General features: G+C 37.8%; 1 protein-coding gene across 4 annotated transcripts in view; it reads right to left on the bottom strand.

Annotated features, from left to right (window-relative positions):
- PTBP3 (polypyrimidine tract binding protein 3) overlaps positions 1 to 3,873 on the bottom strand; it is a 99,834-nt gene extending 95,961 nt beyond the window's left edge. For 3 of the 4 annotated variants that reach the window (XM_063081561.1, XM_063081564.1, XM_063081562.1), the window contains exons 1-2: positions 3,756 to 3,873; positions 947 to 980 (exon numbers count right to left, since the gene is read on the bottom strand). In XM_063081561.1, coding sequence (XP_062937631.1) covers positions 947 to 980; positions 3,756 to 3,763 — 42 coding nt within the window. In that variant the 5' untranslated portion in view covers positions 3,764 to 3,873. The remainder of the gene's footprint in view (positions 1 to 946; positions 981 to 3,755) is intronic. The other variant, XM_063081563.1, reaches the window with a different exon arrangement.
- Positions 3,874 to 15,439: the final 11,566 nt, after the last annotated feature.

Below are 15,439 nucleotides of genomic sequence, written 5' to 3'. Positions count from 1 at the left end.
GGTCAGAAAGTGCTGGGTGGGACAACTTTACCTAAGTCAACCCATAATATTTAAAATACATATAATACAGGGATGAACTATTTCTACTTTCTACATTAATCTGAACTGTAAGTGGCCTTCAGAACTAGATTTTCAACTCAGCTATATCAAATACCAAATTACTAAAGAAAACCTTAGAACACTCAGTTATATTTGAAAAGCCTCACATTGATAAGCATTGTTTGATTTATATTTAAAAATATAATAAATGAGAAGATTTTAATAAGACTGAGATGGATCATAACTGAAAAGAATCACTGTAAAATATTAGTTATCTAGCTCTCCATCTGTTCGCCTTTTAGACAGAACCCTGGTTGCTCACAGCTAGGTATAAAGAAAAAAAGATCAGACTTTGGAACAAGGAAGACATGGATTTGAATACTAGTGAATCACATCTTGGACACAAACTTTCTGAACCTTTTGTTTTCATCTCTAAAATGGGAATATTAATTACCTACCTTGAAGGATTGTTATAATGATTAATGAAAATACATGTTAAGCACGTGGCACATAGTAGGCACTGAAGAAATATCAGCTGCTATTATTATTTTATTACTCATAAGCACATACGAGAAAGAGAGGATATAAGAAAGGACAAGAAAGGAAGATAAATCAGAGTGTAGGTTACATTTAACTTCTTAAACAAAACAAAAACAAACAAAAAACATTCTGATAGGCTAAATTTTTGTTCACATTTTATATATACTACTACAGCTCCTGTTATAAATATATAAAATCCAAAATTAGCTACAGGTCTACTTATTTTGGAGCTAAATAAAACTGAAAGATTATTATCACACTGTAAAACAGATAATTTTATGAACAGGTGAAATGGTTTCACCATTGGAAAAAAAAGCCAAAACTAAGATATAAAAATGCTTATGAAAGGATAGTAAAAGATTCCTACCTTTAAACCGACTGCTATAAGATCTGTAACAACACTGTATGGAAAAAGTAAAAAGAGAAAATGGAAAACAAAGTTAGAGAACAAGTTTTAAAAGACAGAGATAATAAGATTAAAGAAAAAAAAGAAAAAGCATTATAACAAATAAAAATAAGAATGTGATGAATTGTGAAATATTCATACAAAGAAAAATGATGGGACGGTCTAGCAACAGCAGAGTATAACAAAGCAAAGCCTTAATAACAATGTAAGAAACAAATTATCTTATAGTATTTAGGATAGTTGTGCTTCAACAAAATGAGTATGTGTTTATCCATTACCTCTATTTAACAAATCCAAACCAAAACTTAAGATCACCAAAGTCTGTTCTCTTAAATCACTGGTATGAATTATCATGTCCACAGTTTTAAAAGAAACAAAACCAGTGCTAGGGATGTTACAGAATAAAAAAGCCATCTTGCAAATCTGCATTTACCACTCAAAACTCCCCCCCCAATATAATTAAAACAGTCTCCCAGAACTAAAATAAATACAAACATCAAATTTCAGACATCAAAATTTTCAAAGATTTGCTTTTTTAAAAAAAACTCTACCACATCAAAACTGTATTTAAGTATGAATTATCTTTTAGGAGGAAATGAACACATACACACACAAAAGACCGTTGGGATTTGAGGAGGAACTAGCAAGATAAGTTGACTGGTGGTCTGTTTTTTAACTATCCAATATAAGGAAAAAGGACCTTTTTTAGTCTGTGGGAAAATGTAGAAATTTAATTAGCCTGCTGAATGCAAAAATTCACTGTATTCAAAACCACACTCCTTAAGACCAGGGTGTAAAAACCCCTATATAAAGTTTTGCCTTACAAAAATCCACCTCTTCTAACCCCAAAGAAACAATTTGTCTCCATATCTTCTAAAAGAAAGCTACAAATAAATGCTATATATTGTTAGTAATATACAACGTCATCACTACTTCATAAAAAGTAAATAAACATGACTCTGGATTATTCAATGATGTAAATTTAATTGTTTTAAACAATAACCATGTGGTTTTTTAAATTTTTCCTTGCAGACTTCTGAAACTTGAAATTTATTTGTGTAAAATTTAATTTATAAATAACTCTAATATATTCTGCATAAAAAACTGGCTTGTGCAATACTACCATTACTGGTCCTGATGAAAAGAGCAAATCATTCTGCTTGAACTCCTAAATCAACCTACCTTCCAATATCTGTATCACTGCCCGACATATTTAAGCCAATAAGCTCATTCTTAGCTTTAAAACCACAAATAGGTTGAAGGGAGAGTTAACTTCTTAAATACTATGAAAAAGAGTAAGTTTGCACTACACAGTTGTACAAGAGTATAACAGTCAAGACGCAAAACTCAAGAGTCCTCTCTCTCATAACTATAAATTTTACGACACAAACACTAGCCTGCTTCCGTATCTGAAGTCAAACCTTCCAACAATTTACTACACATAATGAAATACTAATTTCACAGCCTCTCTAAACTGAAATATTGGCATAATAACACAGATCATTAAAATCGCAAAATTTTGCATATTTAAAATGTAACTGAATAAGGTAATGTGAAATAAGTCTTCAACAATGCTCTCAGAAAAGCTTTAATTAAACAATAAAAATAGCTTCCATTAAATATGAATAAAACAATACTTTAAACATCATGCCATAAATAAAATCTAACAATCATCAACTATATGACAACATATAAACGGCTTTTACTGTTCAAGCGAGTTCCCTATATTCCACAACCAAGAGGCTTACAGAAATCTTGCCATCAAAAGTAGGGAACAGGCCAAACAAAACCTCAAATGCATAATGGAAATAAATGAGTGGATCTGTAGTCTCTAGCAGAGCTGGAGATTTTTTAAAATCTTGATATACCCATACTACGACCTTCAATTAACTCACCAAGATCCTAATCTAGCTGTTTCTTTAAACATTAAAATGTCAGGTCCCAACCCATATCCGAGTCCCCAGAGAAATATTTATACAGGTGATTCTAAATCTTATTTTGGTCACGGACTGCATTAAATTTTTGAGCACTTGAAAGCTCCCTGAGAATTGCCACTACACAATATTTTATATGCACGACAGCGAATTAACGAAGTTTCTTGGAGGGGGCTGGGAGGGTCGCGTCCATGGTCCCTAAGTCCAGACGCCTGGTACTCATAGCTCACAGCACAAGCCAGGAGACCTCGGCCAGTGACCTGGCAGCCCCGAGAGCACGCGCGGGGCCCTGGTTCGGGACCAGGTCGCCGCCCAGACGTGTCCCGACGCGTGCACTAGCCGTTCGCCACTCCGCGGCCACTCGCCTCGCCGCGGGGGAAAGCTCCACCGCTCGCCTCACCTCACCGGTAAACAGCAACTCCCTGAGCCGGAGGACACCCGCCCGCGCCGAGCGCCGCCTCCACCTCCCCCAGCGCCGCGCACCATTTTCTGAGAGGAAGTGTCGGGAGGCCGGGCCGGGCTGGGCTCCCCGGGCTCTGGGCGCGGAAGGTGGACGCCGGCACCGGCGGCCGGACCGGGCTTTCCTCCGCTTCCCGGCGTGAGGGTGTGAAGGAGAGGACATTACGGGTGCGCCGCGTGGGGGAAAGAGAGGCAGACAGCGCCTTGGCGATTCGGGTATCCCAATGGAGACTCCCGGAAGCCCCTCCGTCGGGCTCGGCTAGGGCCGCTCCTCCGGCAGCCAGCGTCGCGCCCGGCTCCCCGGCCACGACCAGTCCCGCCGAGAGGAAGCGGGGCCAGCGCAGCCCGGTGCGGCCGCCGTGCCGCCTTGCACTTACCCATCCATGGCCCAGATGGAGGAACGCACACTGCGTAGACTGACGAGCTCACCGCGAGCGGAGAGAGCAGGCGGCGGCAGAAGAGCGGCTCCAGGGACGCGCAAGCGGAGCCCTTCCGAAGCCCCGACCGGCTGGAGGTGGAAGGAGAGTGGGAAACAGGGGCGGGGACCGGGCACGCTCCCGCCACCGCCGCGCCTCCGCCTTCCCCACCCCGCGAGCGCGTCCCCGCCTCGCCTGACCCCGCCCCCTTAGCGTCGACGCCCTCCCTCGGGACCCGCCCCTACGCTCGCGCCCACCCGCGCCAGACTCGAAGTCGGTATCCGGCTCGGCTCCTGGGCGCCCTCTTGCCGCCGTCGCCGTAAGACCCCGCCTCCCAGGCCCTCATCCCGACGCGCGTGCGCGCCCCCAGCCTCCCTCCTGCGTTCGCGGGAGCGCGCGCCTTGTGCTTCCCGCTCGGCCGCACGCTCCGCCGCCGGCCCCGCCCGCCTTCCCGCTGCCCCGCGGGCCTTCCGGCTTCGGCGACCCGAGTGGCCGAGTTTGAACACCTCCTTCTGCTGGCGGGAAAATCCTTGGTGATCTGACTCCCGAGAGTAGGTAGGAGTGTCCGGAGAGGACCCCAGAACCGAGGCAGAGTTGCCTCAAGTGGGCGAGCTGTCGGAGGCGTGGCCAGAGGCCAGGCTTTGGCTGTGGTCTTTGGAGCCCCGGGCCCTGCAGCCCAAGGAAGCCCGGGCTCGAGACTCGGGAGGAGGCGACCCCCAGCCTGTGCGGGACCCGCCAGTCCCTGGGAGTCGACCACTGGGACCGGACCCAGCCTGATAGGTGTGCCTGGGTAGAAGATGAGTGAGGTCTTGAAAAAGACTGCCTTGGACTAGAGAACATTTGAATTTTTGTACAATTTTAGTGCTTTTCGACTCGACCGTCTGGTGTTGAATTTATGTGAAACATTCATTGCACAAATATAGAGTGCCATTATATTGCCAGTAATTTATAAAAGTTTACTCACTCATTCATCTCCTAAGGGTGGGGGAACTTCAAGAAAGGGATTATTCCCGTTTTTCAGATGAAAATATAGACATAAACAGAGCGATTTGTCCTCAATGTTACAACCAGAAAACGTTTACACCACAGCCCTTTCCTTTAGTCTGATATAAATATAAATGTATATAGTATATGTAGTTACGTATAGTTATATATTACATATAAAATATGAATATGTAACTAGCGACAACACGCTTCCTTTTTTCTCATTTATAGTCTTTTTCTGAAAGTGAGTGATTTTTCTATTCACAGATCTCCGAAACGTGAGCCACTAAGCAAACGCTGTCCTCAACCAAATTTGCAACCTTCTAAGTAGAAAGAGGGAGCTTACCCCCTCTACCTCCTCATTTGACAAGTAAAGTAACAAGAATCAGTCATGTATCCTTGCTTATTTCCTGTTTTTAAATAAGTAGGTGCTACTGAAAAGACTTAAACTGTGAACTCATGCATCACTCAATCTGTTTATTCATTGTCTACTATGTGCCAGTCACTGCAGGAATACACAAGAAAATCAGGTTCCAGCCATCATGGTTAAATAGATTGCTCAGTCAGTTTCTTTTTTTTTTAGCAGAAAACAATTTTCAAACAGCTTGGGTGTCTAATTTGGTGAGCTCACTTTTAAAGTACCGTATCTGAGGGCTGGCCCATGGCTCACTTGGGAGAGTGTGGTGCTAATAGCATCAGGGCCACAGGTTCAGATCCCTATATAGGGATGGCCGGTTCTCTCTCTCCGGAGATCGTGGTGCTGACAACACCAAGTCAAGGGTTAAGATCCTCTTACTGGTCATCTTTTGAAAACAAAAAATAAATAAAAAAATTAAGTACTGTATCTGACCTCAATCCCTCTTTCCAAAATGTCAAATATATTTTGTTTTGAATAAGTCCAAATATTAAGTTGCATTTGTAAACCTTGCCACACTACATTGACAGATGGAAATTTAAAATACCAGCAAGATAAGTAGATGATGTAGTCTTTCTATTGCTGTATTTGGGGTATATATGTTGATGAAAATTTTTTAATTTTTTTTTTAGCTATACAAGTAATATAAACATAGATGCTCCTTTTGGAAAATTCAAACAATATTAAATATTAAAAAGTTATAGGGGCTGGCTGGTTACCTCAGGTAGTTAGAGAGCAACCTTGTAACACCAAGGTCACAGGTTTGGGTCCCCATACAGGCCAGCCACCAAAAAAAAGTTACAATTCTTTTCCTCCCAAACCTCTCCCTGCCAATGATAACCACTGTAACAATTCTGTGTGCATCTTTCTAGACCTTTACCATTTTTTATTTGCTTTTTTCACCCAAAATTGGGATTTTTTTATTACAGTACTTTTAATTTACTTAATTCTTTTAAATACTGCATAGTATTTCATAATTTTATGTGCCATAATTTATTTAACCTTTTGCAAAATAGTGAAAGTTTACCTTGTTTCTAATTGTTCAGTATTGCAGAAAATATCATGTATGAATGAACATCTTTGCACACTTACCATTACATCTGAGGAATAGATTTCTAGAAGTAGAAGTAGAATTGCAGAACAAAGCATTTTGAAGTTGGTAAATATTGCTAGAATTATTCCAAAAGGCAGTACCAATAATTTGGAATTTTTTTATATGTATACATATATAAAACTTTTGTATTTCTTACCCTCATGCCTTCAGATAGCTAACAAATTTCACTATTAAAAAAAAATGTGTGGGCTGGGCAGCTTGCTCAGTTGGTTAAAGCTCAGTGTTATAACACCAAGGTCAAGGGTTTAGATCCCCTTACTGGCCAACTGCCAAAAATAAATACATAAATAAATAAATATGAAATGTGTCTGAAGCTCATTATCCATACTAATTAATAATTCTGAAAAGTCTGCAAGGTCAGTGCACCTGACTGAAAGTAATAAAACTGTAAGAGGCATTTCCAAAAGAAAGTCCAGCTTTAAAACAGAAGCCTAGATATAAGAAAACAGTTTACAATAGAAAATAAGGTGAAACCTTTCCCTTTCACTTGTACCTTGGTCCTGCATTCAAAGAACTTCTTATGGATTGAGCTGTATGGGTTTATGAGTCACTCTGATTCAAAAATAATAGAGTTTAGCTCTTGAAGGACCACTTTTAGAATCCTAGCTATTCCCATATGCATACATGACATGGAAGAGTCATCACCTTCTATAATTTCAGCAGACATTTCTGAGTTTCTGGAATAATCAGATATCACCCACATGACCCAGCTTGGCATAAGAACTTTATGTTCTGCATACTGGCTTCTCGATGGTGAAGAGGGTAACATTTTCTCTATTTACTGATTGCTCTAAACTTTGAAAAAGAAAACAGTTACAAATAATTTAGTTTATAAATTTTCTAACATTTTATCTTTCTTGTGTTTTTATTCTAATTTGCCTAAGAAATTCCCCTGAAACACCTTTATCTGATGAGACACCCCCACAGACACTCACACATGCACACGCAAGCACACTCACGCACACACAAGCCCAATATCACTATTATGTTTGGAGAAAATGTAACCTTTGAACACTTGTCTTAAGGTGTTCCAGTATGCAGTGGTTAGTTAACATTTAACCAACATTACCCTATTCACGTTTATAGGTAAGATTTTTTAAGATAAAAAGTAATACAAAGATGTCAATAAAGGTGAGAAATAATACCAGCCATTAGGCAAATCTGAGAATGTGAACATTTTAATATCATTTTATCCTATGACAAATACAAAATTATAATCATTGACATGTATTCCATAAACTGGAAACACCTGAAATTATACTGAGTGGAAAAAAAGCCAATCTCAAAGGTTATATACTGTATGATTCCATTTCTATAACATTCTCAAACACAAAATTATAGAGATATGGTTGCCAGAGATTAGAAACAAGGTGGCAGGGAATGAAGGGGGATGGGGTTGATTATAAGAGAGAAGCAAGGGGGATATTTGTGGTGATAAAACAGTTCTGTATCTTGATTATGGGGGGTGATTCTACGAATCTACACGTGATAAAATTGCATAGAACTTTAGATACACATAAGTGCAAGTAAAAGTGGAAAGTCTAAAGATTTATGGATCACACCAATGTCAATCCCTGGTTTTGATAGTCCACAGTAGTTCTATAGTTATTAAGGTGTTATCATTGGGGGAAACTGGGAGATGGGTACACAGGACCTCTTCATACTATCTTTTAAACTTCCTGTGAATCTGTGATTATTTCAAAATAAAATTTAAAAAATACCACTTGGCTGAGTGTTCCCTTAATATTTGTTGTTATTTGTTCAAGAGTTAAGCAGTAGCAAACTTCAAAGGCTTAAGAAAAATGTGTGGGGGGCCGAGCCCGTGGCGCACTTGGTAGGGTGCTGCGCTGGGAGCGCGGCGACACTCCCGCCGCGGGTTCGGATCCTATATAGGACTGACCGGTGCACTCACTGGCTGAGTGCCGGTCACGAAAAAACGACAAAAAAAAAAAAAAAAAAAAAAAAAAAAGAAAAATGTGTGGGAGTATAATTCATATTTTTCAGGCTATGTCACCTTGGTAGTCAAACAAGGTTATAATAGCTGACACACACTGTCTGACAGACACTGCCCAATTAGTTGAATTACGAGTCTTTCTTCAAAGTCCTTCCGAACTGTTTTGAGGAGGCAGCATGAAAGTGACTCCTTACATGCTCACTGAATCACGTCCATTTTCCCATGCCTGACCCTGATGTAATCATTTCTTCATGAATCTCCTAACATGGCCAGTGCCTGATACAGAGGACCTTTATGTCTATGCTGAAGGTGCTGTCTCCAGTGACTGTCCTATAGTACAGGTTGCCAGACCATGTCAAAGCTGCATTGGATTTTCTGGAGCACTTTCCTGAAAAGGGAGGGATTCCTTTACCCTGTCTTTTTTTATCATACTGTATCACCTAGGTCCCAGTGTCTCTCAGAGTTTTTAATAAAACAGCCCTTTCCATTTTTATTCACAGAAAATCCTCTTTTAGGATTTAGGCACGAATCCATGGGGGCCAGGCGAGAGAACAATCTCTGCAGTGTTCTAAAAATCTTCATTCCCCTTAAGCTCTGACATTCTGTATTTAAAACTGGTGTCTCACCTCCCCCATTTTCTACTCTGAGGGTGAGTTCTTAACCTGGAAATCTCCTGAGCCCCACTTAGATCTCTTGGAAATACAGATTTTCTCACCTCTTTGGTATATTCAAATCCTAGGACGAACCCCATTTGATTTTGACACCCCACTCCCACTAAAATAGAGAAAGAAAGGCATCTAACCACTAACCTTATTTATCAGAGGAACTCCTCTGCCTAGGCAATAAAATGAATACTACTGTATAGTGGTGTCAACCTAAGGAAGAAACTGAGGCACAAATATATAAAGCAATGAGTTTATTGGGGCCAATGTTGAGGACTGCAGCCTGGAAAAACACAAATTCACATTGCCTTGAATATGTGCTCTGGGGGTGGCCTGATAGCTCAGTTGGTTAGAGCACAGTGCTGCAACACCAACATCAGGGGTTCTCATCCCCTACCGGCCAGATGCCCACCCCCCCAAAAAAGGAAAGAAAATGTGCTCTGTTCGGCAGCAGTAACAAATTGTTGTTTGTTTGGGTTTTTTTTTTTTTTTTTTTTGATTATACATATTTATGGGATAGAGTTAACTATCAGTATTTGTGTACAGTATGTGATGATCAATATTATTATCATATTCATCATTACAAATTATAATTATTCTTTGTGTCCCTTACCCAGTTACTCCCTAATACCTGCTCAAATTGATTTTTAAAGAGAGAAAGGGAGAAGTTAAGGGGCAGTTCCAAATTTGTTCGCCAAGAATTTACATTGGTTCACTAAAATAACATGAGTGAAATAAAATTTTAAAAAATAAATAAATAAATAAATAAATAAATAAATAACATGAGTGACTGATTGGCTATACGTTGTTCTGCGTGTCGTGAATTCCAGGAAAAATGCAACAAAAAAGAGTGAAGGTCACATCATACCACTAGTGATAACATTTAGGTAATCTATACCTGATGGTGGTAGCACCTAATCTGGAAATTGTTGCTAAAACATGCCTTTTTTGCAATTATTCTGGATATGGGTGAAGGAGACATGACTAAATCTCCATGCTCATGTCTCTCTGGTCCTGATAAATTTAGCAGAACTTGCAAAACTCAGATTGCTCTGAGTTACTTTTCTTTCTCAATGGTTAAGAGGGTGACCTGGAGCCAGACTGGCTAGGTTAGAATCTTAATCTCCAGTACTTATTAAAAGTGTGAGCTGGGAGAAGGACTTAACCTCTCTGTACTTCAGCTTTCCGAACTATAAACTGGGGATAATAATAGTAATTATACAATAGCGTTTTGAGAGGTTTAAATGACTCAATATGTATTTACAATGTTATTTAGCACATGGTAAGTGCTCAATATGTTTACAGTAATTAATAATTTTTTTCTTTTTTTGACATCTGGCCAGTATGAGGATCTGAACCCTTGAACTTGGTGTTATAACACCATGCTCTATCCAGCTGAGCTAACCAGCCAGCCCAATAATTATTATTTTATATTACTATTCTGAGCTTACAGAGCAACAAAATTCCTTGAGAGCATAATTTGAGAATCATTTATTTAGTATGGACAGTGGAATGGTGCTGGTCAAACTGTTACTAGTCCCTAACAAGACAGGAATAGAATGTGAAAATAAGTGTCTAGAAACTTTTGTAGCAATATGACAGAGAAATATTATTTCTGTTAAATCTAATACCAAAGTTTTTTTTTTAAAGATGACCGGTAAGGGGATCTTAACCCTTGACTTGGTGTTGTCAGCACCACACTCTCCCGAGTGAGCCACGGGCTGGCCCTGTTTTTTATTGTTTTGAGGTAAAATTTACATATGTTGAAAGGCACAGATTTTAATTTTACGGTTTCCTTAAAACAGATATACCCCTGTAATATTACTACACTTCTGGACTGCTTTTAAAATAAAGAAAATACTCTCCGTTACTGGCTTAAATACTTTTCTTATGTTGGCAGTTAAATATTTAGAAACATATGACTAGATTCTTATACAACAGTAAACTAAAATAGGTTTAAAAGTTAAATGTAAAAATCCCAAAACCAATAGAAATCCAAATGAACAGTTATTGATTTCAAAAGATAAAGTTGTTTGGCTAGAAAAAAAACAAACCTTGCTCACAACATGAATATAGTGCTGACTCCTACAGCAAAAGTTATGTGGTCAATGATATGCATGATACACAAAATATTTAATAGCTGGCACTAAACGGGCATCAACAATTCAGACTAGATATTGGCTGTAAACAACTGGTAGGGCCAAACCGTGAATGTTAGCTGAATAGTAGCTGGGATATAACTTCATTATAGTGGGTAGTGTGACAGACTTAACTGTATCAATAACTTTCTATATACCTTCATTTCTTACTTAGCATGCCATGAAATCATTTGCCCTCTGTCTGAATCAAATGCATCATTTATATACCAAACTCCTCTGTTCTTTTCTCATTAGCTCAAGACAATCAAAAAAACAAATATAAATATAAATATAGGTACTATTATGCACATGACAGCACTTTGTTGTAACATAGCTATCCACATGATCCAGAATATAATTATGTAAAGTTTTAGAAATTACAAACACAAATGTGAAACATTCTTGTTTCACAATTAAAACATTTTACAGAAAAGCCTCAGATCTCCATGAATGTATTCACAGGCCATTTAAGAAACATTTGCCTGAAGGAGTTTCTCAAAGTTGAGTCATTTCAGTACTTTAACATCCAGGTTACTTGCTCTATCCATGTACCATCTTTACTCTTGTTTACTTAACATTTTTCCTTAAATCACCTCATTTGTTTTTTACTTAAATAATTTATGTAGAATCAGTATCACCTGTCATAACACCTGTCATAAACACAAATAAATACAGTAAGAACAGAAAATGTTATTAAATTCTAACTAGATTCTGTTTTCTGAAGACTCTGGGCCAGAGGCCTATCTCTCCTTTTGATAAAAAGTGAGATTATTAAGTGTTAGTATGAAAGGCATACTAGTGACAAAAGGAAAGTTTTATTTTTAGTTTTCTAAGCATTTCATCAGGTAGATGTTCAATTTCATAATACATTATGGAGATGTTGAGTTTTGGCATTTGAGATTGTCTCATATGATGATATCTGGCATATGATCTAGAGATTATTATATGGTTTTTCTCCTTATTTCTTTTGTTTGTTTGTTTTTCTCTCCTTATTTCTTTTAATGTAGTGAATTATAATCATAGACTTCCTTCATGTCAAACATTCTCACATTTACAAACTAAACCCTACTTAGTCAAGGTGTATTTTTAAAATACATTGGTATGTTTGTTTTACTAATATTTTTATTGCAGTTTGAAAAGATATAGAAAAAAATTAAAATACTAAAAAAAGAAAGAAAAGAAAAAAATGTATATCTCAATAAATAGAATTGCTTTAGAGTTTTTTGTGGACTCTTTCAGTTTTGTTATCAGAATTATGGCAACTTCCTCTGGCAAATAAGATCTATTTTTAGTTCCACTAGTGGTTATTTTAAAATATTAAATAATATACTTAAATCATCAACTTCAGAAGCAAAAATATATTTATTGACTACATTCCGAGAAATGAAAAAATTATCCCTCACGCTAGTTCTGTCAGAATTCTTCCCTTTCTTTGTAGTCAATTTTGTCAAGTATTATTATTTTTATACTACATACATTTCTATCAAAATTATAACCATCACATTAAATTTTATAAATATTCACATTTATTTAGACGTAATTCTCTGTTATGTGGCTTAATGCTCATCGACAGTTTTTTTTTCCTTATTAATTTTGATTCATCTCTCAGCGGAATTATATCTTTAAGAAGTTTTTTTAGAAGTTATCTTAGTCCTGCTGGCAAGTTAGCTCAGTTGTTTAGAGCATGGTGCTGGTAACACCAGGGTCCAGGATTCAATCCTCATTCTAGCGAGCCACACCCCAACCTCCCCCCAAAAAGGCATCTTAGTCCATTTTCCGTTGCTGTAACAATACCATAGACTGGGTAATTTATAAAGAAAAGAAATTCATTTCTTACAGTTCCAAAGGCTGGGAAGTTCAAGAGCACAGAGCCAGCATCTGGTATGGGTCTTCTTGCTGCATCATAACATGGCAGACAGCATCACATGGCAAGAGTAAAAGCATGTGTGTAAGCTCAGGTCTCCCTTCTTCTTATAAAGCCACCAGTCCTATCATGGGTGCCCCACCCTGATGACTTTTTCTAATCTTAATTACCTCCCAGAGGCCCCATCTCCAAATACCATTAACACATGTATTTGGGGATTAGATTCTCAGCACATGAACATTTGGGGGATACATTCAAGCCATAGCAGAAGGGATCATGGGTCATTTGTTTCCCAAGTCCTTCTATATTCTCTTCTTTTTCCAAGCCAAAACTTTTTATCTTCTAAAGTTTTAACTTAGAAAAATAACAGAAAAATCTGTAGCTATAGCTCTACTCTTTTTCAGCATCTAAATCTATGTTGGAAAATACTGAAGCCAGTCTGAATTTTTCCTTTTATGTAAATTACATCTTTGGGCAAATGCTTAAAGCAGTCTTTCTCCATCTTTGAAATTTAGATTATTCTTTAGGGTATGTCTTATTTTGAATTATTATCCATTAATTTTTCTAGAAACAACCTGATGGGCAGTTCTCAGACCCCATCTAAATCATCTGACAACTTCCTCCTTCTTGATACACTTCCTTCACTGGTTCCCAGGACACTACATTTTTGTCATGTTTTTGTACCTCTTTGGCCATTCCTGTGTTCTTTGCTGGTTCTGACTTTGCTATGGTTTGAGTTCTGTCCCCTCCAAAACTCATATTGAAACTTAATCCCCCATACAATTGTATAGGGAGGTGCAGCCGAATGGGTGGAACCCTCATGAATGGATTAATGCCACTATAAAAAGGGTGTGCAGGAGTGGAGTTTCCCTCTTTTGTTTTCTGTCATCTAAGAAACAGCATCTCTCCCCTCTGGAAGATGCAGCATTCAAGGCACCATCTTGAAAGCAGAGACCAGGCCCTTACCAGACACCAAATGTTGGTGCCTTAATCTTGAACTTCCCAGCCACCAGAACTGTGAGAAAATAAATTTCTGGTCTTTACAAAGTACTCAGTCTCAGATATTTTGTTATGGCACCACAAAATGGACTGAGACAGACCTCATAATTTAAAGTACTTCAGGACTCAATCCTTGACCACCTTCTCTTACTAAATTCACTCTCTTGATCTCAAGATTGTAAAAACCATCTACAGGCTGATGATTACCAAATTTCTCTAGCCTTGAACTGTTCTTTGAACACCAGATTATTTCTTGACAAGACCAGGCGAGTCCCCATCTCCCAGCCTTCATGCTGCTGTTTCCTCTGCCTGGAATGTTCTCTGCATGGTTTACTCCTTCATTTCTAGAATTCTTCATATTTTTCTCATGTTATTTTCCTAGTAAGACCTTTCTTGACCACCCTATTGTAAATTAAAATTGGAACTCATGCATCCTCCTCCCTACTGGCTATCTTCTGCCTTTATTTATTTTTCTCCTTATTCTAACATTTATAATTTATTTATTTTATTTATTGTTCATCTCCCTTCACTAAAATGTAAAATCCATGAAGGCAGGATATTTGTGTGTAATATTTGTGTCTTTTGTTTATTGCTGTATTCTTACCAACTGAGAAAATGCCTGGCACATAATAGACAGTCAGTATTTTATTAAATGAATGCATGAAATGGGTTGTGCACAGGCAATCTTTCTTTTGTTTCAGAAATTATTTATTGTGTTAAATTTTTGTGTTTCTGTTAAACTTGTTCTATTTTCTTCCTCAATATTACCAATTAGTTATTTATTGGATCTCTGTTCTATCACTTTCATATTTTTCTTTAATGTCATATGTTTGTCTTTTTCCTTAATATTTTGTATGATTTTCTCAAGCCTATCCTCTCCAACCATATTTCGGATTTCTGCAGTATTAGTTTGATTTCTTGCTATTTTTAATGTGTTTTTAAATTATATAATAATTTTGTTTTTCTCCATATTTTCTTTCATTAGCTCTGCCAGGCTTTTTTAATCTCATACTATTGTCTTAGCTATGTTTTAAAATCCCTTGTTTTATGGAGGTCTTCTTTACTTAAATAGAATAGAGAAGTATTTTGCCTTACATTTTCTTATCCATATTTGTTCTCCTTTAAAAGTATAATTTTCATGATTTTACATGTTATATTATTCTACTTCATTTGCAGTTTAGGTTTTTTTGTTTGTTTGACATGTGTCTCTGCTAGTGTGTCTTTGTTGTTGCTGTTGTTTTCCTTGTGTAAGGAAGGGTGACTTTTTTTTTTTTAATGAAGGCAGTTCTACTCTGATCTGCAATTTACTAAATAATAATTTGAGTTAAGGGCTCACAGATCTTCTCTCTGCTTGCCTGTGCATTATTGAATTTTTTTTTTTTTTTTTTTTTTTGCTTTTAATTCAGCTTGAGGACTAGATATCAATGGCTTATATTCTTGTTTTAACTTTTAATGACTTGGCTGAGATACCGGAGTAGAAAGTGACTGTGAAGTGATTCCAGTGATTAGACAGCT

This window comes from Cynocephalus volans, chromosome 17, assembly GCF_027409185.1.
Source record: "Cynocephalus volans isolate mCynVol1 chromosome 17, mCynVol1.pri, whole genome shotgun sequence".
NCBI classification, from domain to species: domain Eukaryota; kingdom Metazoa; phylum Chordata; class Mammalia; order Dermoptera; family Cynocephalidae; genus Cynocephalus; species Cynocephalus volans.
Note: the sequence above shows the minus strand (reverse complement) of the source record. Positions and strands in the feature narration are given on the sequence as shown.